Below are 24,432 nucleotides of genomic sequence, written 5' to 3' on the forward strand. Positions count from 1 at the left end.
CTTCTCAAGGTTCCTACGTGAGGGGGGGCACTTTTAAGGAACGGACCGCGACGTTTCTGAGAGAGGAAAATGGCGGGAGGAGGCCAGGTCGGTGGGGCTGGCGCGGCGATTTCGGACTTCCACCGCGACAAGCGACTGGTGTGCGTGGAATATCCCGGCGTGGTGCGAGATGTCGGGAAGACGCTGCTGACCCTGGGGGGCGAAGAGGGGGTCTCTCGGGTGAGGGAAGCGAGTAATGTCTTCTCGAGTTTCCTCACGTTTCTGCTCAGGTTCTCGAAAGGAAAAGGTGTGGGGGCTCAAGCCAGCCTGCTTGGCAAGCCCTCAGCGCCACATGCTCCAGCTCGTGTCCCTGAAGGAACCCCAGAGATGGGTGGGAGGGATGGGGGTGCGCTTTGCATATGCTCAGGGGAACTCTTCCTCCGTGAAGGAGCTTAATGCCAAAGAGGGTCGCCAGGCCTCAGGGCTTGAGTAGAGATGTAAAGGCCTGTCCGAAAGAAAAGGGGGGGGAAATAAAATAAAAGCTGGGAGGGGAAGCAATTTTTCCTGAAAAATTGAAACAATTCCCCCCCTCCCGAATTTTTCTTCCCCCCCCCATCACATCTCTAGGCTTGAGGCTTGATGACTGCTTTTAAAATTAGTACCGCCTCTTTGTTTCCTTAGGCTCCACCCCTCTGCTGTCAGGCATATACAGGCTCCTCCCCCCACCTGCAATTAGGCTCCACCCATTGCCTCAAATGAAGCAATACCTTGAACTTATCATTGCCCACGCGCCATCGTTACTACCTGTATATCCCACCTTTCCTCCAAGGAGGCGTAGATGGTCAGTTTATATTTATGGGCACTTCCCACAACCCCAGGAAGTCCCAAAGTGTATGTAAATTTTTATTCTTACTCTATAAAATTACAGGAAATGCCCTTTGTAATAGAATATCTATTAAAATGATATAATACAAATATACTAGAGTGTTCATTCAAAAAAAAAATTCAGCTTAAAAACATAAAGTTATATCCCCCCCCCCCCCAAAACTCAGGAAGGAACACCAAGGCTATGAAAAGCCGAACTGCTAGCTGTGTCCGAATGCCTGGGTTAATAAATATGTCTTTGTCTGGTGCTGTGAAAAGATTATTGTGGCCTGGTTTACTGTGACCATGTGAATGTGCTGGCTGCTGAAGAGAGATTCGCAGCTGCTTTGGTCCCTAGGCCTTTTAGTTCAGTGTAAAAGCTAAGCCAAGGTTTAGTGCATCATCTGAAGCCAGGATAAGGTCTTTCCTCCTCAACTGTAACTGGCACCACAGGACAAACCTTGGCTACAGATCATGGTCAAGAAGCTATTCTGGGTTTGGACAAGCTTCTGAGCCAAACCTTGGCTTAGCTGCCGTGCTGTACTGACCTAAGAAGCCCAGAGAAGAGCAAAGCAGTTGTGATTGCCTGCTCGGAAACTGGAACCTTAAGCCATCGTTTGGCTCAGGGAGATGTTTAAACACAGCGTCAACATCTGGAAAGCCTCCCTGGGGAGGGCATTTCATAATCAGGATCACCCCTAACTAGGGTGGCATAGGGGAGTGGTGGGAAAGCTAGGAGCCATCTTTGGTTCAGATTTAGCTCATGGGCTGCTGGTTGTCTACCTCCTTTGCAGAAAGAGAAGGATGTATCCTAGGTCATAGAGAGAACCTTGTGTTGTAGCACTTTAAGGGGGTGGGGAAATGGTTGATCTGAATTGATGTCTGTTATGAGGGAGGGGATTAGTGGCAGGGGTTAGATTATATCTGATTGCTTTTTAGAGGTTTTTAAAGTTTTTTAAAGATGTTTTAAAGATGTTTTGTTTTAGTAGGTTTTTAAAGATGTTTTGTTTTAATATGTTTTAAAGTCTTTTGTTTTTAAGATGTTTTAAAGTGTTTTTGTTTGCTGCCCTGGCCTCCTTCTGGAATGGTGGGATATAAATTTAATTTAAAAAATAATTACATAGAGAAACAGCGTTAAAAATAATGCAGAGGTACTTCTGGACCTTCCTCAGGATATGGCATATAACTAAAACTGAATTCCCAGAGCATTGTCGGAAATGGGGGGAGGGAGATAGGATCCTACAACACGTGGTGGGATTGCAAGAAAGTAAAAAAACGCTGGGTTGAGGTACAAAATGAAATGGGTAAGATCACTGAACAGCTGGTGCAGCTGCCAGAATTAGTATTGTTAAATTTATTCATAAACGAAAACAGTAGGTTGCACAGTAAAAAATTAATTAGTTTTATGTTAGTAGCTGCCCGTCAAGTTATAGCCAGATGTTGGAACGATTAGGTGTGGGCATCAATAGATAGATGGTATGGACAAATATGGGAGAAAGCACTGCTAGAAAAATTAACATGGAAACTGAAGATGAGTAAAGGATTAAAAAAGGAAGACACATTCACAAAATGTTGGCAACCATTTATTATTCTGATCACATCAGGGGCTGGTAGTCGGAGAACAGTCCCTACCCACTTTACAAAACAGTGGAGATCATGATTACTTTCTGTATGTGTTATGAGATGAGTGAGAAAGGTAATGAATTATGGAGTGCAAAATACAAGGTTATAGATAAATAGGTATTTGGAGCGATGTATGGTAGATGGGGTGGGGACAGATGTAATGTATAAGGTGTATAAAAATAAATATTTTTTTAAAAAAATATATAAATAAATATATCTAACTCTGCTGGTGCCTGGGCCAGATCCAGTTTTTACTACATCTGTGCTATCTTTGGAAGGAAGGGTTGGATATAAAATTAATCAATCATCATCATCATTATCATCTGGCCTGTAGCCCCTCCTCTTCACCCAGCCCCTTGCCCAGCTGCAAGCCCCCAGCCTTCTGCATTTCCGTGCTGGGTGGTGAGGAAGAGAAGCCTCTTCTCACTCAGCCCTGCTGAATGATCTAACCACTATTATTTGTTGGTCACGTGCATCCTTTTCAGATCTATGCCGACCCTGGCAGGAGGCTCGAGCTCTACTTCCGCCCCAGAGACCCCTACTGCCACCCGGTGTGTGCCAACCGCTTCCCAACATCTTCCATGCTGCTGAAAGTGAGAAAGAAAACTAGGAGGAAACAGACAGAAGCTGGTGATTTTGAGGAAGAGGTCAAGTTTGAAGTCGAGGTCCTTGGCATTGTTGCCACCGTTTATAAGTTTCAAGGTAATGATTTGTTCTCATCTGTTTGGAGTGCGTGTGTGTGTGTGGGCTCCTGCTGGGAGGAAGGGCAGGATATAAATCAAATAATAAATAAATAAATAAGAACGTATTTTATTTATGTATTTATTTATTTGATTTATATCCCACCCTTCCTCCCAGTGGGAGCCCAGGTCTGCAGACAAAAGCACTAAAAACACTTTAAAACACCACAAAAACAGACTTTAAAATATATTAAAGCAAAAACACATTTAAAAACATCTTTTAAAAAAAAGCTTTTAAAATATCTTAATTTTTTTTTTTTTTAATCTCTCTCTGGGACGGGCTTCTTCATGTGCAGCAGCACAGTCCAAGGCATGACGGGGAGTTGTAGTCCAACAACATCTGGAGGGCCACACATTCCCCTTCTTTGGAGTCAGGGAAGACTGAGCGAATTTCAGCTGCTCAACCCCCCTCCTTTGCCTCCCGGATCATCAGCAGGCCTGCTGTCTGTCGACCCCAGGGAATGTCCCAGAATGAGGGGGGGAATGCCCCCTGAATAAACCTTGCACCATGTTGTTTCTAATTGCACATGCACAACTTTTTGAAAGTGGTTGTGTTGTACAAATCTCTTGTATGCCATTTTGAGAGCCTTTTGGGACAGCTACAGTGCAGAATGCAATGTTCTAAATGAATAAATCCTAGATGTAGATTTGGTAGGGAACAAGATGTCCACTACTGGCTTTGCTCAGTAGTGTGGTGGAAGTGAATCTGTTGGGTTGAATTAGCACTCTTCCGTATCATTCCCTGCAGGGATGTCTGATTTCCAGTATTTGGCCATGCGCTCCGGACCGGATGGCAAGCAGACCTCAATGTATGACAAAGTCCTGATGCTCAAGCCAGAGAAAGAGGACTTCTTCCTGAGTGACCTTCCACTTTATATTCCTCCACCCATTTTCTCACGCCTGGACACTCCTGTGGACTATTACTATCGCCCGGAAACACAACATAGGTCAGTGCCTTTCTTGGAGGGCGAGCAGATAGCCATGTGCTTAGCTCCTTTGATTGGATATTGTGTGTGGGCTTATCCTTTGGCGGGATTTATGTATGCATGGTGACTTTATGGGCTGGAGATGGTTGCTGTTTGGGGCTGGAGTTGGAGGGCAAGGGTGCGAAACCTCTTGCCCACAGGCCAAATGCAGCTCACTATTATTTGAATTTATATCCCGCTCTTTCACCCGAAGGAGCCCAGGGCAGCGAACATAAACAAAACAATTTAACAAGAAAAAAGAAAAGCATACTAAAAACAGTTAAAAACATTCCCAAAACACAATTACAGTTTAAAAATTCCAAGACACAGTTGAAAACGTTCTTAAAAAACATTAAGCCTCCACATCCAGGCTACTAGCTTCTCCTCAAGCCCTGTCCCCTACGAAGCCCTGCATTTCAGCTGTTACTGTGCAAAGTAACTGAGAAAGTGGGGGAAACGGGGCTGCAAAGGGGGTAGGACTGAGCTGGTGATGGAAGCCCCTACTCAGCAAGAAAACGGAAACAGAGACGTGTGTGGATGTGTGAAAGGAGAATGCAATTTTGGCCCTGCCCACTTTTAGATTTGGCCCTGCCCACCACTGGCATGCAACCTCTGGAATGTTACCCACAAGGGAATGCTACCCTTGGGCCAAAGAAAGGTTCCCCATACCTGTTGTAGTGCTTGTGAGCAAGCTTCCACATGATCATAAGCCTCCAACTGCTTGTCATGGCTATTGGTTCTGACAGTGGCAATAGGCACCTGTAGAGAGCCCCCTTTCACCTTTCCCAGTGCCATTATTCACTCAACTGGCCTCTGGCAGCACCTGGCTTCTTCAGGCAGCAGAGGAGGAACAACAAAGTCAGAGTGACTTCTGCATTCCTCTCTGCTTCTAGGAGAGACTAAGCAATACCAGAGGGTGGGTGGGTGAGAGAGGATACGCATACAAGCAGTAGTGGCCCTGACAAGGCTGAAAAGGAGCTTTCCAGGGGTGCCTGTTGCAGCTGTCAGAACTAATAGCTTCTACAGGCATGTGGAGACTTCTGAATATATGGAACTTCTGTGCGAATCCAGCTCTGATTCCACTTGGGTTTGCCTGCCCAATGGAGCTAAAACAAAGTATTGGAGCAGGAAGTATACACGTAAATATGTATGCATTCCTTACTTATCCATCAGTGCAACTGCTTGTGTTGCAGCACTCAAATCCTAGGGTTGGGAGAGCCACGTTGTCACAGAGCTACATTGACCAGACATGGCTGTGCCTGTTCAACCTTGGCGGCTTTCCCATTAATCAGAGATAACGTTCGGAATGTTTCTCATGCCGACACCTTTGCTTTTTCTCACTGTTATCTTTCATCCAAACTCAAATGGAAACGTGATGCAGCATGGATTGCATTTCTGACTCGCAACCTTTATGTGATCTTCTATGTCTTCTGGTCTCTTGGGAATTCTTTATTTAGAGGGCCAGTGTGGTGTAGTTCAAATCAGGCCAGGGTTTAAATCAGGAAAGTGGAACGGGCGGCCCTCCAGACGTTGTTGGGCACCAACAGAGAGTGCTCTTGCGCTCAGGTCCTGCTTGCGGGCTTCCCATTGGGGCATCTGGTTGGCCACTGTGAGAACAGGATGCCGGACTAGGTGGGCTACTGGCCCGAACCAGCAGGCTGTTCTTATGTTCTTAATTTCATATATAAAAACAATTTCATACACAAAAGCAATTTCAAATCCAAAATGACAGGCTGTTTTGTAATTTTGTCACAAAATAGTAATAGTAATAAAAATAATAATACCAACAGCATAGGGAAAAACGTTGCATTGTTTCCCCATGTTACAATAAAGAGAAAGGCAATACATGGTTGAATACTGTCATTAAATGTTTCATTCCAGTGTTAAATAAACACTGTCCAGTTAAATAAACACTGTTCCCTGGCTGGTATGCTTCCCTGGCTCTTGCATAACTTGTCAGTTTTTGCTATTTGTCAGATGTTTTCCAAACGGCCTTGAAGAATAAATAGGCACAGCGGCCTCCCCACCCCACCTGCTCTCAAATTAATTCTGGCTGCATGTAGAAGGTTTTAAAATAAATTCAAAATTGCAGGGCTCGACTTTTCCCTCTTTAAGTACGGTTAACGCATCAAAAGGTAATCCACAGTGCAGAAATCCCATTACTAGGACCCTCCAGCCTCTCCCAGCGCTTTGACAGGGGAAAAAAAAAGGGGCTGCATTGCCTTTTAAGGGGCCATATCAGCAGAGTTTGTTTTGGCGTTAGTGGGCTGTGTGATGAAAGTTCTTCTTCTTTAGCTTGATTTATTTCCCAGTCTTTGGGTCCCTAGATGTTGTTGAACTGCAGTTCCCATAATTCCTGACCATTGGCCACGCTGGCTGGGGCTGGTGGGGGTTGTAGTCCTGTAACAACTGGGGACCCAAAGTTAGGGAAAGGCTGCTTATGCAATCCACTTCTTGAGGACACAACTGCTGTCCCCAGCCTGGCGCTTTGCAGTCCCTCCTGGGATTTAATTATAGGAAGCTGCTTTATACTGAGCCAGATGATGGGCCCACTAGCTCAGTGCTGTCAACACTGACTGGCAGCGATTCTCCAGGATTTATTTATATCTGTTTTGACCCCTTTTTCAAGCGCAGTATTGCAGAAAGGAGGACATATAAATAATCTTGACCAGGTGGCTCTTGATTTGATATAGCAAGGCGCTTCTTAGGGTTCTGAGCTTTGCCTTAACTGGTCGAATGAGTGCATTATGATCACAAGCCAATAAATGTAGTACGGACGGAATAAGACTGCAGTCCTATGCAGAGTGAGCCCCAGGAACACAGTGAGTGATAGCCAACTAAGTCATGGAAAGGGACGGCCTTCAAGTCGATCCCGACATGGCAACCCTACGAAGAGGGTTTTCATGGTAAGCGGCATTCAGAGACAGGGCTGTGGAGTCGGAAGCAATTTTGGGTGGAGTCGGAGTTGGTAGAAATGTACCGACTCTGGCTTCAAAATAAATTTTGATTGACAAATTTTTTAAAATATCAATTCACAATGTCAAAGAAGCTTCCCATGAAGTCAGCTGTAGTTGAGCATTTCACCGTAACTCAAGATGGAAAACATTTTGCGTGTGAGTGTATGACACAGGACCCAGATGAAGACAAATGCTGTGATGCCAAGATCAGCGCATATTCAGGCAGCGATAAAAATGCTCCTAGGAGAGCTTCCAATTTAAAAAGACATTTACAGCCCTTTCCAGGGCTGTGGAGTTGGAAGCAATTTTGGGTGGAGTCGGAGTCAGACAGTAGAAAAATAGAGGAGTTGGGAGTTGGAGGTTTGGCGGACCGACTCCACAGCCCTGTTCAGAGATGGTTTACCATTGCCTTCCTCTGAGGCCGAGAGGCAGCGACTGGCCCAAGGTCACCCAGTGGGCTTCGTGGCTGTGTGGGGATTCGAACCCTGATCTCCCAGGTCCTAGTCCAACACTCTAACCACTATGCCACACTTGCTCTCAATTAAATCATACTCAAGAGTAAACCTTTTGAAATCAATGGACTTAAGTTAGAAACATAGGAAACTCCTTTATACTGAGTCACACCATTGGTCCTCTAGCTCAGTATTGTCTACACTGACTGGCAGTGGCTCTCCATGGGCTTCAGGCAGAGAGTCTTTCCCAACCCTATCTGGCAGTGTCAGGGATTGGACCTGAAATGTTCTGCCTGCAAAGCAGGTGCTCTCTGTTGATTTCAACTCTGAATATGACCAATATCGCCCCGTGATACTTCTGAACAGACAGTCATAAAAAGGATACAGTTCCATTCACAGAGGAGCCAAAGGGGAGCATTTGCATGGATGAAATCTAGCTCACTTCTCAGTAACATAAGTGGGGGAAAAAAGATATCACAGTTTTAGTGGGTCTGCTGGGTAGAGTTCTTCACAAAGGAAGAATCATCTTCCCTCTAGGCTCCCTATACAAATTACAGTATAAAAGACCAACGGGTTCTCTCCAGCTTCTTGAGGACAAAATTGTTCCTTAAACAGAATCTTACTAAATTGGCCAGCTGCCTTTCTTAACCAGCTACGTCTGCTATTAAGGGATTCGGTGCAATCTGGCTTAATATGTTTAAAACCTTTGTCCTGCTTCTTCGCCTTTCGGATGTCCCGGGAGTGCGGAGGAGAGTATGTCTCGAGCCTAGACTGGGAAGGTTCGCTGGAGAGACACGTTTCCTGGAACGGTGTTGACTCCGCTGCTGTTTCCCTCGTCTGCCATTGCTGGGCCGGCTTCTCTCTGTTCCTCCTAGAGGGGCTTTTCTTGCTTTGCGTCTGCCTCTGCCGGTTTGGAGGTGGGCCTTTGCCTCCCATCTTTTCTCCTGGGCCCTTTTTAGAAGGCCAAGAAGAGAGAGGAGTGAATTTTTGCTTTGTGATTTGTTAATGTATTTTATTGGATGTTGTAACTGCTGCTTTTTGTAAATTGTATTGTTTTTATTGATGTATTTTTATATTTGTGTTTATTTTTGGAAGCCGCCTTGAGGGCCTTTTGGCCAAAAGGTAGAAACAAACAACAACAACAATAAAAAAATAATAATAAAAGACTGGAGATCAGAGCGAGACTGAATGCAGCTTGTCCAATGCAGATCTGGTTTTGTGCCGGTGGGAACTTGCCCCAGGAGTCCTCATCGTGCAGGAAGCACAGTTTGCCAAGAGGTTCTTTTGCAGTGGCCTTTGGACACTCCCAAACACTGTCTCGGCTCTTAAGATCAGAAGAGGAGGTAGCCTCTTGGTAGTTCCACTGTCCTCAGTAGTTCAGGGTGGTGGCAGCCCGGGAGAGGGCACTCTCTGTGGTGGCCCCTTCATTGTGGAATCCCTTCCCTACAGAGGCGCATCTGGCACCTTCATTACGTCGTTTCCATCGTATGCTCAAGATGCACTGCTTTGACAACTGAGCTGTGTGTTTCCAGGACCCCCCTATTCCTGTGGCTTGTTTTAAACTGTATTTAATACTAGATTTTAAATAGTTGTAACTTGCCCTGGGAGCTTATGATGAAGAACGGATACGAAATCAAATGAAGAAATAATAATAATGATGAAGATGATGATAGCTGATTCGGTTGCTCTGTGCAGAAGGTTGTTAACTGATGTCGCAGGGTGGGACTTTGGGTTTGCTTTCAGGAGTTCTCAGCTGTGCAGTTCATTGGGCAGCTTTAAAATATATTAGTGTAAACCAGCCTTGTTTCTTGGTGTGACCTGGCCTTGTATTTAAGCGCTAGCCTAGTAGACATAGGCGAAACTCCAGGGTGGGGAATCTCACCCCAAGGGCCAGATGCGGCCTTCCAGGTCTCTCTGTCTGGCCCTCAGGATTTTCCCAGTTGTTGTCAGTCAATTTTGTTAAACAAATATATTGCGGCACACTGCTGAGCTGAACAGGATTCATTTTCTGATTCGTCTCCCGCAGGGAAGGATATCATAACCCCATTCTGTCCAGCGAGAACCTGATAGGTCTCAGTAGGGCCCGCCGGCCCCACAACGCCATCTTTGTCAACTTCGAGGATGAAGAGATCCCGATGAAGGCGCTGGACGCTGCGGAGCAGACCTGGCGAAGAGTTTGCAGCAATGCCATGGATCACAAAGCGGAAGAAGAATTGCGGAGGGTAGGTGCACCTCTGGAGGGTCTCTTTGCTCACTGAAAGATATGAACCTGCCTTGTACTGAGTCAGGTGCTTGGCCCCTCTAGCTCAGTACTGTCTACACTGACTGGCAGCGGCTCTCGAGGGCTTCAGACAGGGAGTCTCTCCCAGCCCTACTTGGAGATGCCATCGGGGGTTGAAGCTGGGACCTTCTGCAAGCAAAGCAGATTCTCTCACCGCTGAGCTACGGCCCTTCCCTGTGGCATGTGGCCTTCAGAAGGTCCCCCCCCCCCCAAAAAAAAGATGTCTGTATGAGACACATGTCTTTGTGGACTTGAGTTATCAAGGGCCAGAGTTGGCTGGAGCTCTTTGTTGAGAGTAGCCTCCTTAATCAGGAGGCAAGTCTTTGGTACCCTTTTCTTGAGTATATATTTTTGTTTTAGCTGTTTGAGGTCCGCCCTGTGTGGTCTCGCAATGCCGTGAAGGCCAATATCAACATCCATCCCGACAAACTCAAGTTTCTTCTGCCCTATTTGGCTTATTACATGGTGAGTCGGTTTGGCTTCGTTGCCATCTCTTGTCCTTTCTTAAAAAGAATTTTGCAAACAGCCCATAAAATATATTCAATGTTAGTCTTTTTCAGAGTAGACCCATTAAAAAGAATGGGCTTGACTTAGAGCCATTAAAATGAATGGGCCTACTTCGAGGAAGTAGGCTACAACCCTGTATGCTCAATATTGGATAAGTGTGGAAACGATTAAATGCAGCCATGCTGTTTCACCAGAAAATGTGCAGAGGAGAAGAAATCCGAGAGAGGGGGACCAATAATATATTTCAGAATGTTTTTTTACAAAATGCTGATCTTGTATTTATTATTTATTTATTGTACTTATATACCGCCCCATCGCCGAAGCTCTCTGGGCGGTTTACAGTAACTAAAAACATTAAAACAAATATACAAATTTAAAAAACGCATCTTTTGAAAACAATTTAAAACACAGTTTAAAAATTTATAACAATTTCGGCTTGGAAACTATCCAGTTCATTTTCCCTCTCATGCACTTATCTCAGGAATGGGGAACTTCTTTCATCCTGAGGCTGATGACTGAGCTCGATAGACCAGTGGTTTGTCTCGGTATATGGCAAGCTTCCAATGTCCCAAAGTCAACTTTCCCCTTCCTCGGATGTGCCTCTCTTATAGGCAGAGGCTCACAAAGGGAAGAGGAGGTAAAAAGTTGGTCACCACATCCAGCTTGTTTCTTTGTTTTTGGCATTGTTTTTATTTGTTTTGCAAAACGTACATACAGAACAATGGGTTGTATCCAGTTAAGTTCTACTCAGAGTACACCTGTTGAAAAGAATGGACCCTACATTATTTTTTTTTTTAAACCTTGCTCTGACTTTTTGTGCCAACTTCCCCGTAAGCGCCACCTTCCACCCCTTGCCGTATCTCCAACATGTTGGGGCATGGTTCTTTCAATGTCTTGCCTCCACTAGTCTACCACAGCCAGTTTTGAAGGTCCCGACGGCAGCAAAATAATGGCCCTTTTTACAGCTGCTGTCCGAATGATTGTTGTGTCGGTATGTTCTTTAATCTGAGGTTGGAAGTACATATTTCCTCTTCCCACGTCAAGGTGATTTCAGTCCTCTATTAGGGTAAGGATAAAAAATGGCCGAGGAATCAGAGTGCTGTGTATATACATTCTTGCAATTCCGTGTTGCCCCTGCAGCTAACAGGACCTTGGAGAAGCCTGTGGGTTCGCTTTGGTTATGATCCCAGAAAACACCCAGAAGCAAAGTTCTACCAAGTCCTGGATTTCAGAATTCGCTGCGGAATGAAATACGGTAAAAATGGAAACAGGCAACCGTCACTGCTCTTTTTCTTGGTAGTGGTGGGGCTTTGCTACCCCCTTACAGATGCCAGGTCCAGGCTCCAAAGGGACTGAGCTGCTTAGAAACAGGAGCGCTGTTTTTATTTTTTATTTTTTTTATTGTAGGCTTTCATGTCCTGCCAAACTGTTGTTAAAAATCACTAGTGTGATTTGTTTTTCCTTGAGGTGCCCTTCCCGATCCTCTTCCTCCTCCACAGACGTGCTTTCTTCTCCCCTAGGATACGCCCCGAATGACATGCCAGTAAAAGCGAAACGGAGCACATACAACTACAGCCTGCCCATCACTGTGAAAAAAACAGGTGCGCAGGGCAGGCAAGAGGGCCGGTAGGCGGGTGCCTGTTTGCCTTCTGACATCTTGTTTCTAAAACTGATCTTAGCCATTGTATCTTCTGCTATTGATCTGTGGATTTTTTTGATTTTAATTTTAATTTCTCCCTCTCCCTCCCTCCCTCCCTCCCTCCCTCCCTCTCTCTCTCCTCTCTCTCCTCTCTCTCTCAATACCTGAACTTGGGGTAATCCAATGAAGCTGAATGCTACAAGTTAAAGAAAGCACCTCTTCACACAGTGCATAGTTAAATGATGGAATTCGCTCCTATAAGATGTAGGGGTGGCTACCAACTTGGATGGCTTTTAAAGGGGATTAGACAAATTCATGGAGGTAAAGGGTATCAGCAGCTACTAGCCTCAATGGCTAGCTTCTCCCACCACAGTATGCCTCTGAATAACCAGCTGCTGAGAATCACAATTATTATTATTATTTTATATTATTATTATTATTATTATTATTTATTAAATTTATATACCGCCCGACTAGCGATAGGGGGGAGAGTTGCTGTTGTGGCCTTTCCAGTGGGCCATCTGGTCAGCCACGGTGAGAACAGGGTGCCAGACTAGATGGGCCCCCTGTGGCCTGATCCAACAGCGAGGCTCTTCTGGTGTTGTCCTTCCCTACAGACCCTCTCAGGTGTTGAGATCAGCAGAGGGAGCCCATTTGGTAGTTCTGCCACCCTTGGAAGCTTGGGGGGGGCAGAAGAGTGTCTTCTGTGCAGCGGCCCCTAAATTGAGGCACTCCCTCCCCACTGAGGTGTGTCTGACAACTTCACTGTACAGTTTCAGGCAAATGTGGAAGATGTACCTCTTTACCTTGGCATTTGACACCTGAAATATGTATTTTTAGGACCCACCCTATTTTGGTATTTTAGGTTGTTTTTAAATTGCTTTCAGTGTTGTATTTTAAAATTGTTGTGACCTGCCCTGGGACCTTTGGGTGAAGGGTGGGCCATAAATGATGATAATGATGATGATGTTGGGTAACATGTAACTGGGGGATTCCTTTCCTGCTCTTTACAGCAAGTCATGCTGTTGGCATCCAGGACCTAAAGCAAGGGGCGCCCAGTGCAAGAAAAACTGCTTTTAGCAAGTACAAACTTAAAGTAAGTATTTGATCTCTTCTGCGTGAGTGGACCACACTCTTTCTCCCCTTGTGGTATACCAGTAGTTCGGTTCCTTTGAGGAAATGTAGGATTTGCTTAAGACTCCAAGGCAGTTCATTGTTGTCATGGCGAGATGGTTCAATCCCCGGCATCTCCAGGTAGGGCTGGAGAGGGGATGCCCCCTGAAATCCTGGGTAGCCACTCCTAGCCAGTGTAAACAGTACTGAGCCACACGGACCAATGGTCTGACTCAGCACAAGCCAGCTTCTTCTGTGTCTGGTGCTGCAGAATTCGGGTGAGCTTTCCAGGTATGTCCCTGACCTGCCTTCAGACTGGAGAATCTGAGCTTTCCATGGCGGGAGCAGGATAGTAGGACGATATGTAAAAACACCGCTTTGTGGAAGGGGGTACCTGTGAGATGTTAATCTGCCGGCCATGTATGTGGATGTGAGGACTTCCAAGCCCACAGGGTGCCAAGAGGACCCTTGGGAAGGGGTGTCCAGGCTGGTGGAGGAAGACAAGAGGAAGGCTTGGGTGACGTCTAGCCTCGTCCTCCACGCTGAGGCCATGAAAGATTCGGTAATCAAGATAGCAGCATAGGACACCGTTGTGTGGAAACATATTTTTTAATCTTCAGTTCAATCCACTTTCTGTCCCTTATTTATTTATTTATTTATTATTTCAATTTATATACCGCCCTTAGCAGAATAGCTCTCAGGGCGGTGAACAAACAAGATAAAATACAATATATCATGGTAAAAAATCACAAAAACATGTACAAACAAACAACAGAAAGCACAACAAAAACGAAATACAACACAAATTAAGAAGGATACATGTTAAAAGTAGAAAGATTAAGAAAATTAAAAGATTAAAATGCCTGGGAGCATAAAAAGGTCTTTACCTGGTGCCGGAAAGATAGACGTGTAGGCGCCAGGCGTACCTCTTCGGGGAGGCTGTTCCACAACTCAGGGGCCACCACAGAAAAGGCCCTAGATCTAGTAACCACCCTCCGGGCTTCCCGATGAGCTGGTACCCGGAGGAGGGCCTTAGATTCTGAACGAAGTGAACGGGTAAGTTCATAGCGAGAGAGGCGTTCCACAAGGTATTGAGGTCCCACGCTGTGTAAGGCTTTATAGGTCAAAACCAGCACCTTGAATCTCGCCCGGAAGCAAATAGGGAGCCAGTGCAGACGCGCCAGAATAGGTGTTATATGCGAAGACCGACTGGTCCTCGTCAATAGTCTGGCAGCTGCGTTCTGCACCAGCTGAAGCTTCCGAACTGTCTTCAAGGGCAGCCCTACGTAGAGCGCATTACAGTAATCCAATCTTGAAGCTACCAGAGCATGAACAACGGAGGCGAGGTCGTCCCTGTCCAGATAGGGGCGTAGTTGGGCTACCAGACGAAGATGGTAAAATGCATTCCGTGCCACCGAGGCCACTTGGGCCTCGAGAGACAAGGAAGAATCGAAAAGAACCCCCAAACTACGTACCTGTTCTTTCAGGGGGAGTGTAACCCCATCCAGAACAGGGTGAACATCCACCATCTGAGCAGGGAAGGCGTTCACCAGCAGTGTCTTGGTCTTGTCTGGATTGAGTCTCAGTTTACTAGCTCTCATCCAGTCCATTATCGCGGTCAGGCAACGGTTCAGCACATCAACAGACTCACCTGAAGAAGATGAAAAGGAGAAATAGAGCTGCGTGTCATCAGCATATTGATGGCAACGCACTCCAAAACTCCTGATGACCGCACCCAGCGGCTGCATGTAGATATTGAAAAGCATGGGGGACAAGACCGACCCCTGAGGGACTCCACAATGGAGAGTCCATGGTGTCGAGTGATGTTCCCCAAGCACTACCTTCTGGTGATGGTCCGCGAAGTAGGAGCGGAACCACTGCCAAGCAGTGCCCCCGACACCCAACTCCGCGAGTCTCCCCAGAAGGATACCATGGTCGATGGTATCAAACGCCGCTGAGAGATCAAGGAGAATCAACAGAGTCACACTCCCCCTGTCCCTCTCCTGACAAAGGTCATCATACAGGGCGACCAAGGCTGTTTCGGTGCCAAAACCAGGCCTAAAACCGGATTGAAACGGATCTAGATAATCGGTTTCATCCAAGAGCGCCTGGAGCTGGCCGGCAACCACCCGTTCCAAAACCTTGCCCAAAAGAGGGACATTCGCCACTGGTCTATAGTTGTTCAAGTTATCTGGGTCCAAGGAGGGTTTCTTTAAAAGAGGTCTCACTACTGCCTCCTTGAGGCTACCAGGGACTACTCCCTCCCTCAAGGAGGCATTAACCACTTCCTTGGCCCAACCGGTGGTCCCAGCCCTGCTAGCTTTCACTAGCCAAGATGGGCAAGGATCCAGAACAGACGTGGTTGCCCGAACCATTCCAAGCACCTTCTCTCCCTTTCCTTGTCTTCTTCTTAGGATTCGATTTATATCTTCCGAGAAGGGTCCCTGCCTCCTTACCGACAGATGTTCTATCAGCTCTGTGACCTGAACGTGGAATGGTATTTGCGCTAATTTATCCGAAGCTGCTTCAAAATGATGTGAGGCCATTTGTTGACCTTTCTGCGTGTCTCCCTGTACCACAAAGGAATTCTCTTCGCTATGGTTGCCACGCAAACAAAACATTACCCCCCCTCGTTCGTGTCTCCTTTTGCAGTAGTAGAAAATCCAGCTGACTTGAGGAGGGAGGCTTGTATTCCTTAAACATTTAATCCTCAGGAGCAAATACCTCCAATTTATGTCTCTTAGCTGGTTCCCAGCATTCCTTCACACGATGAGCCCCATGATTACTGGGGAGCAGGGCTATGCTCTCAGGTCTGCCGTTGGCATTGGGCACATTGCGTGATGCCCCCTTTTCTTGTGAGTGAAGGCAGGGGACTCTAGACTGACCACAGTGCTATTCAGATGAAGAGGGTGGGGCTATGCGGATTGAAATGAAGGGGTGGGGCTGTGCAGATTTAAGTAGGCTTGATTCTCGGGCTGTCTTCATCGCAGGACATTGCTTCAGCCTGTGGTAGCTGTCGCTTGTTGGGATTGGTGGGGAGGGAGACAAGGAGACCAGCAGTTGGTGGAGCCAGAGCCAATGACAGGCAGAGCCACCCTCTGATTGGTTGCGAGTCATATGATAGGTGGGGACAGGCCAAGACAGACTGAGGTTGGTGGGGCAGTGCCCCATTGGCCCCAACAGACCAGCCTCCACTGGGTTCATCCCTCACCCTAGAGATGTCTTTACCCTCTCCTGCGTATTGGATGGACACAAGTGCCTGCGAGAACTCTTTGTCCCCAGTCTGTGAAGACCGGGGTCAGCGTTTAGGAGGGATGTCAGACCTAAATTGCTCAGTTGTTTGTGTGGGGAAGAAAGAACCTGAGGCCAGGCTCTGTTCAGCTTGCAGAAGACCATCTGCCGGAATGATGGGATGGAGACGCTCTGCACGGAGAGAGACGGGTGGTGTCTTCCCAAGACCAGCGATGACTTGCGGGATACCATGTCTCTGATGATAAAGCAGATCATCCGCTCCAAAAGGCCTGGTAACATACTGTACCTTTTAAACAACGAAGCCTGGCCCCCAGGGATGCAGGGTGGTGTCTAAGGCTAGTCCTACTCAGAGTACCCCCATTGAAACTGATGGACATGGCTAACTTGGGTATGTTAATCACAGTGGGTCTGCTCCGAGTAGAACTTAGTTTGATACGACACAAGGAGTCTAGGTTTTACCAAGGTTAACCTGGCTTGTGGGAGCTGGAGTGCTTCTTCTAAGACAGAGCCTGTTGCTTGCACTTTTAACGTATTGAAAATAATTTTTTTAGGCTAGGATATCAATCCGTTTGATTTAGCTGAAGTTGATGAAGCTCACTGGGTGACCCTGGGTTAGTCATCAGCCCAGGCTATGGTCTGAAGGCACATGGGGCCAGCTCCCTGCTGAAGCTAAGCAGGGTCAGGTCTGGTCAGTGCCTGGATAGGAGACCGCCTGGGAACCGTCTGTAAAGCCGCCTTGGGTTTCATGAAAAGAAAGGCGGGGTATAAATGAAATAAATAAATAAATAAATCAGCTCCTTGCACCTCCACTGTTGGAGGCAGTATTTATTTATTTATTTATTTATTTATTTAACTTGTATACCGCCCCATAGCCGAAGTTCTCTGGGTGGTTTACAGTAACTAAAAACAAATACAATTTAAAATACATCTTTTAAAAACAATTTAAAACACAATTTAAAAATTTAAAACAATATAGAAGACATGCTAAAATGCCTGGGAGAAGAGGAAAGTCTTGACCTGGCGCCAAAAAGATAACAGTGTTGGTGCCAGACGCACCTCGTCAGGGAGATCATTCCATAATTTGGGGGCCACCACTGAGAAGGCCCTCTCCCTTGGTGCCACCCTCCGAGCTTCCCTTGGAGTAGGCACCTGGAGGAGAGCCTTTGATCTTGAACGTAGTATACGGGTGGTTCATATTGGGAGAGGCGTTCCATCAGGTATTGTGGTCCCAAGCCGTGTAAGGCTTTATAGGTCAATACCAGCACCTTGAATCGAGCTCGGAAACATAAAGGCAACCAGTGCTACCTCAGTATGTCTCTGAATACCGGCTGTTAGGAATCGCAGATGAGGGGAAATGCAGTTGTGCTCGGGACCCACATGCGGGCTTCTTGTAGGCACCTGGTTGGCCCCCGTGAGAGCAGGACATGGGACTAGATGAGCCAGCGGCCGGATCCAGCAGCGAAGTCTTCTGATGATCTGCCTGCACTGTCAGCAGGCCTCTGGATACCAGTGGATGAGCCCTGCAAGTGGGGAGAGTTGCTTTTTCATTCGGGCCCTGCTTTTGGGCTTCCTACTGGGGCATCTGGTTGGGCACTGTGAGAACAGGAGGCTGGGCTGGAGGGGCTCCCTTTGGCCTGATCCAGCAGCCAGGCTCTGCTTACGTCTGCTCAACCTCACCTCCCTTGCAGAGTTGTTGTGAGGGTGAACAGGGAGATGAACAAAACCACATATGCCACCTTGAGCTCTGTGGAGGAAAAGCAGGATAAATATGTCATAATAAATAATAATAATATTATTAATAATAACAACTAAATATTAATAATAAAATAATTAATCAATTAAGATTTCTTTAATCAGGCAACAACCCTAGATGCGAGTGTTTGTGGGAGGGAGAAATGGCTGCTTTAAGAATTACCCTAGTGGGTTTCTTTCCTCCTCACTCTGCTGGGCTCCGAGGTCTCCCGTGGCATGGCATCTTGAGATGAGACCCCCGAGGGGGCACTTCTGACTTGCCCCTGGGCCACCTTGCCCCACCCCTTTGCCCTTGGAGACTCACTCAACCCATTCCTAAAACTATCTCCATCCCTTTCCCTGGGTCAGCTCTGTTCACAAGCACTTCAAATGCTGAAGAAGGCAAAGAGCAGTTGTCGTTTGAATCTGGAGAGGAAGAGGAAGAGGAGGAAGAGGAGTTCAAGCCGTCGGACGGGAGTGAAAATGAAATGGAAACAGAGATCCTGGACTACGTGTGATGCTGCACCGCTGGCTATGTGGCCGTATTCCTCCCTGTGAGGCAACCCAGAAATTGGGGAAGCCAGACCTCGTGAGAGATATGTATTGATCCCTCTCTCTTCCCATCTGTGGGTCGTGTTCCTTGCAGACTCCTTCGTATGCCTTCCTGATGCTCATTTGCTCAGCACGGAATTTGGGGCACTTCGCTGCACACAAAAATGCAGTTGAGTCACTTGCGTCTCTCATCCTCTTGTCTGTTCACCCTCCCTTCTGAGGGTTCTGCTTCCAGATCTATGGATGCTTCCTCACCTTGGCTGGATTCTGTCTGCCATTCCTCCTCCCTGTTGAATTTTGGGAGCGTTGCACGTGTGGACTGGGCACGCATGATTCTGGTGTTGACTTATACAAATGCACCTCAAAGTGGCCCCTCTATGGAAACAGCACACAAATGCTGATCTCTGTCTGTTAACATTTGGCAACTGGCATATTATATTAACGTAACTCTCTTATCGCACGGACAGCATGCATCAAATTGTTTCTGGTCTGTCAAACCATCGTGAGGGGAGTGGGGAGAGTCTGTTTTTACAAAGTTTGCAGAAAGTCCCTGACCCTGTCACTGTTTCATGTGACAATTTAGAAACAAACTGTCAGCGCTCTAGAACTTGCTCTTACCTCTTCTTATTTCCAGTAATTCTTTGTTCACGGGTATTTCCTCACCCCCACTTACGTGTAAATAAACGCAGAGAAACGTTGCAAAATGTTTGAGTGACATTTGATTAGTTTTCCTGGAAGTCCTGCTGCATACGGATGCCCCCAAGCATCCTCTCCTGTCCGCAAAGGGACAAAGCTTTTCTGCTTCTTGTGGAAGTAATGCAAAGGAATGAGGTAGTGGTCCCTTCAGTATTTAGTCATAGTTAAAGCTATTTTGGTCCCAGGCTATGGTCTGAAGCTAAGCAGGGTCAGGTCTGGTCAGTGCCTGGATGGGAGACCGCCTGGGAACCATATGTAAGCCGCCTTGGGTTTCTGTCGTGAAAAGAAAGGCGGGGTGTAAATGTAATAAATAAATAATAATAATATTTTACTGTTAAATCCAGAACTAAAAACATTTGTGGTAGGTCTCAGTGTGTATTTAAAAAGCCATTTCCTTCTTAACTTGAAAAGAACGTGTGTAGTTCACCAGACTTTCTTCTTCAAGAATGTTTTTGTATTGCTACCTGTTTGTTTGTTTGTTTGTTTACTTATGAATTGCCTTTTACATGTTTCTCAAGGCGATTTGCAGACGCGATAAAAGCAGCTAAAATTGTTTTTGTTGGAACGCTACAAAAACCAAGTGAAAATAGGCTTAAAACAATAGAAAATGAACACCTCAGGCAGAGTCCTTTTCATCCAGCTGGAAAAGCTTGTCAAAACAACAGTGTCTTAAGTTGTTTCCAGACAGTGCAGGTAGCAGGTTGTAGAAAGAGGTAAAGAGGCTCACGGCCGTCTTTCTATGCACAGATTTGAAGATGATGGCCACATCAGCAGGTCACTATCAAGGGTCTCTGTGTTTCACAGGAACGCATAAGAAAGCATGGATCCTGGTACTTGTTGCAAAAAGTCAGCTCTTTGAGAATCTTGGCAAGTTTCTAGTCCATATGGCTAGAAGTGGGCAGGCAATCTTCTACTGAAAGCTCAGGGTCCAGAAGCACGGCAGAATCAGATTTCTAAGAGGCTGGCTACTGCTTAGCTATTTTTCTCTGCTCAAAGCAAAATTGTGCAGAGTGCACTATGCAAAATGAGAATATGCAAATACTTTTTGCTTGAATACATTTACACGGGATGAAGGAAGCAGGATTTTTAACTTTTGGTGAGCTCCAAGTAGGCACAGTTACGCACCTGTCCTTGCCAAGAGAGAGGTATTAAAGGGAAGAAGGCACGGCAGCCTGGTGAAAGTATCAAGGTCCGCATTGTGTCTTCCTCTTAAAAGGGTTTCAGGCAGAGGATCTCTCACAGCCCTGCCTGGAGAAGCCAATGGGGATTGGACTTGGCACTTTTTTCATGCAAAGCAGAGGTTCTGCCACTGAGCTACGCCCCCTGAATCTTTCTCATCACATTTGATGCTGCCAATACACTGGGATCTGAAATGTGTTCATGGTGACCCTGGGCAATGCTGATGTGTTGCAGATGTTTGTGCTTTCTCTCGAAAAACGTAGCGCTGAACCTGCAGGAGCGAACGAGTACTGATTTTCCAGCCCTGTCCTCACATGTTCGTCTTGTTTCAAGAGGAGATTTCTATTGATTTACTCACAGCTAAGGTTGTGTGTGAGAGAGCCCCAGCTGTTGAATGGATGGGGGCAAGCGCCAGCCTGTGTCAAGGTGAGCTTCTTCCACTTACCTTGCAGGTTTCTGCCAAACGTTGGTGCCGTGTGATGATTGCCTGGCAGAGGGTGCGGCGATAACGCTGGTCTCCCTTGGCCCGTGCGGAGATAAGATGAGTCGGATGCAAGGTATAAAAGCGTCCTCATGTACTGAGACGGTCCCATTCGGATCACGCCATGGGTCACTGGGAGATACTGTGTCTCGCCCTCACCTTCTGCCTGGGTGCAGCAGAAGCTGCCAAGGTAATGGGGCATAAAACCAATGAGCATAAGAACTTTGTCCAATGGGAAACCCCCCCCCATCATTCTTGCAAATCAAGAATTGGGATCAAAAGATCTGTTTTTAATTCCATCACTTTTGAAAAGTGTTATTGGGCTCCTACTGGGAGGAAGGGCGGGATATAAATTTAATAAATAAGAACTTTGAATGGGTGAATCTGTCAATTTTGGTTCTCTCCGTTTCTCATTTTTCCAATTTTAAATGCAATTCTCCACGTTTAAAATGATGAAACTGAGGCTATCATACTTTGAACACGTAATGAGAAGACATGATTCTCTAGCAAAGACAATGATGCCGGGAAAAACAGGGAGTAGAAAAAGAGGAAGGCCAAGCCAGAGATGGATTGACTCCATCAAGGAAGCCACAGACCTGAACTTGCAAGATCTGAACAGGGTGGTTCATGACAGATGCTCTTGGAGGTCGCTGATTCACAGGGTAGCCATAAACCGTAACAGACTTGGAGGCACATGACAACAAAAATGTTTCTGCAGCTTTTTTTTAAACAAAAACCTTATGATAATACGTTAGCATTTTCGTGCGAATTTCTGTTAGTAAACACATTTTTCTATGTGCGTTACACATTTATGCAGGCAATTTGCCCTAATGATTTTTTGGTATGTTATTTTCACTTTTATATTCATTTTTAATGCACACTTTCCCCTAATGTATGCATTTTTGCAAACACTGATTGGAGAACTGCGTTGCAAAATTTGTAGCAGTGCAAATTTCGAAGTATGGCTGTGTTTCAGTTCTCACACTGTTATGGAAAATTCGAATTAGATACGTTCGCCTTTAAATGCGAACTCAGTCTAACTTTTGTTTTAATGTATTTTAAGGTGTTTTTATGATGTTTTAAAGTGTTTTTAGCATTTCTGTTTGGTGCCCTAGGCTCCTGCTAGGAGGAAGGGCTGGATATAAATCAAATAAAATAAACTTCTCCTGCATCCTGATCTGCAACATAATGTTGCGGCGTGGAATGCGCCTTCAGGATTCCAGCAACTCCATTCTCCCCCGCTTTTCTGGTTTTTCCATCCTTTATGTGCTCGGTCCTCATTGGGCAAAGTTAGAGGGTTGCCATCGCCTCCCCAAAAAATTGTGTGTGGGTGATGCTGTTTTGACTATGTAAGGAATAGCGTATGACAATATGTTCTGTTCCTTTCTGTGGTGTGCTTTTAGCTGGGCATTGTGAACACGGAAGGAGGTTTTGTGGAAGGTGTCAATAAAAAGCTGGGTCTTTTTGGGGACTATGTGGACATCTTCAAAGGAATCCCTTTTGCTGCGCCTACAAAGACCCTTGAAGACCCCCAGCCTCACCCAGGCTGGCCAGGTAAGGCGGCACAAGGGCGAGTGGGAACCATCTCTGCTTTCTTAATTAATGATAACAAACCTTTGCATCTTTCAAGCGCTGAAATATCCTTAAGGCAAGAATCCTTGTGACAATCCTGTAAGGTGACCTGTAACGTTCCAGTATTACGGCAGGCGGAGCTGAGACTGCACAAAATAGTGATCGCAGCTTAGAGGCAGAAGGTTCCAGGTTCAAGCTGTGGCATTTCGGTATGCCTGCCTGAAACCCTGGAGAGCTGCTGCCAGTCAGTGTAGACAACACTGAGCCAGGTGGACCAATGGTCTGATGCAGCTGTGCTTGGCTGTCGAAGATGTGCAGGAGACGAGCAATAACTGCTGCGGCGTTAAATACCTTTGATGGATTAACCTGAGCACATGCCGGCTCTATTTTTATCTCTCTATGTTGGTTTTCTTTCTTTTCACTATTTCACTGGTTATATTCCAATATTTCTGAGAGGCGGCGAAGCGTACTAATGACGATTGGAAAAGAATAAAATAAAAAGAAGGCATGCTTCCCTCTGGACGACAAGCTAATGATTCTGCGTGTTCACCATTTCCCTTTCAGGCACCCTGCAGGCCAAGGAGTATAAGCCCCGCTGCATGCAGTCCACGCTCACTCAAACAGACATCCGTGGCAGTGAAGATTGCCTCTATCTCAACATCTGGGTCCCCCAAGGGAAAAAACAAGGTGAGGCAGGTTGGTGGGGCAGAACCCGGGATATGCAGAGAAGGTTTCCCCATCGTACTGTGGCCCATGAAAATGAGTGGCGGAGTGGACTACCACGTGGGCTTCCTTCCCTCGTTACCAAAATGGCTTGCGCAAGAGCTGGGTTGCTCGTGTTCTTTGCTTGCTGCCAGAGGTGTAGTTGCCCAGGGTTAAACCCATTACTTTTTTGGGAGCAGGGTTCCCAGCCTATGTAGGAGCCAGTCAGCATGAAAAGGGAATGTGTTAGCCCCTGAGAAGAGTCCTTGCCCTTCGTGCTGATTGGAGCCAATCAGAATGAAAGGAGACGAGTCGGCCACTGAGAAGACTCTTGTCAGTAGCTAACCCAGAGCCTCCTCTTTCATGCTGATAGGGACGCCTGCTGAAGTGGAGTGTGGACAACACGGAGAGCAAGGGACATGAGGGAATGTGGGGAAGGGGGCATGGCGTGACTTGTGAAGGGACCCTGCACTTCTGAATTTGCCATTACACCACTGCTTGCCCCACCGAAATCTGTGTATTATTTTCCTCTTGTTATTTATTTATTTATTATTTGATTTATATCCCGCCCCTCCTCCCAGTAGGAGCTCAGGGTGGCAATTGTTCCTCTCCAAAACACAGGGGAACGTCAGACAGGGTTGCAGTGGGACGGGGGGGCACATTTGGGAGTGCTCATAGAGGTGTGCCTTCTTTTAAATCAGTCCAGAACCTCAGTCCTGGGGGCCAAATGCAGTGAAGACCCATGGCTCCAACGTCCCAAAATTAAGACGGGTCAATGACCGCAAAATAAATAAACTAAACGTCCCAAAATAGGCTCAGCACCTTGGACAGCTCCTTGAAAGTTTGGACTAAAACCCGGAGCGGATTCACTGCCATGCTGACATTGGTGCCACAAGTTTCCACTGCTTCCAGGCTTCTCTGGCCCTCTGGACTCTTGCCAGCTGTATCCCCTCACTGGCCCTGTTTCACACCCTCTGATTGTGCCTCTTGCTTTCCTGGATGGAGGTGGGGGGGGCTGAATGTCTGCAAAAACTGGCCTACTCTCCAAAGATAAAAGTTACATTCGTTGCCCTGCCCACTTTTGCCTCCGGCCCCGCCCACCTCTAGCAGATGCCCTTCAGAAGGTTGCCTAGAAAGGAATGAAGCC

At 46.5% G+C, this 24,432-nt stretch overlaps 2 protein-coding genes across 2 annotated transcripts in view; both read left to right on the plus strand.

The window, feature by feature from the left end:
- On the plus strand, window positions 1–22,463 carry GTF3C5 (general transcription factor IIIC subunit 5). The gene is made up of 11 exons (XM_061604238.1): window positions 1–219; window positions 2,952–3,168; window positions 3,955–4,153; window positions 9,607–9,802; window positions 10,222–10,326; window positions 11,509–11,623; window positions 11,889–11,969; window positions 13,021–13,103; window positions 15,535–15,617; window positions 16,502–16,644; window positions 18,473–22,463. Exons 1-11 carry the CDS (start codon window positions 70–72, stop codon window positions 18,619–18,621), a joined length of 1,521 nt encoding a protein of 506 aa, XP_061460222.1. The 5' UTR covers window positions 1–69; the 3' UTR covers window positions 18,622–22,463.
- The window catches only part of CEL (carboxyl ester lipase), a 14,509-nt gene continuing 10,916 nt past the window's right edge, over window positions 20,840–24,432 (plus strand). The window contains exons 1-3 of the mRNA XM_061604239.1: window positions 20,840–20,956; window positions 22,415–22,565; window positions 23,148–23,270. Coding sequence (XP_061460223.1) covers window positions 23,183–23,270 — 88 coding nt within the window. The 5' untranslated portion in view covers window positions 20,840–20,956; window positions 22,415–22,565; window positions 23,148–23,182. The remainder of the gene's footprint in view (window positions 20,957–22,414; window positions 22,566–23,147; window positions 23,271–24,432) is intronic.

This window comes from Rhineura floridana, chromosome 20, assembly GCF_030035675.1.
Source record: "Rhineura floridana isolate rRhiFlo1 chromosome 20, rRhiFlo1.hap2, whole genome shotgun sequence".
Taxonomy (NCBI): Eukaryota; Metazoa; Chordata; class Lepidosauria; order Squamata; family Rhineuridae; genus Rhineura; species Rhineura floridana.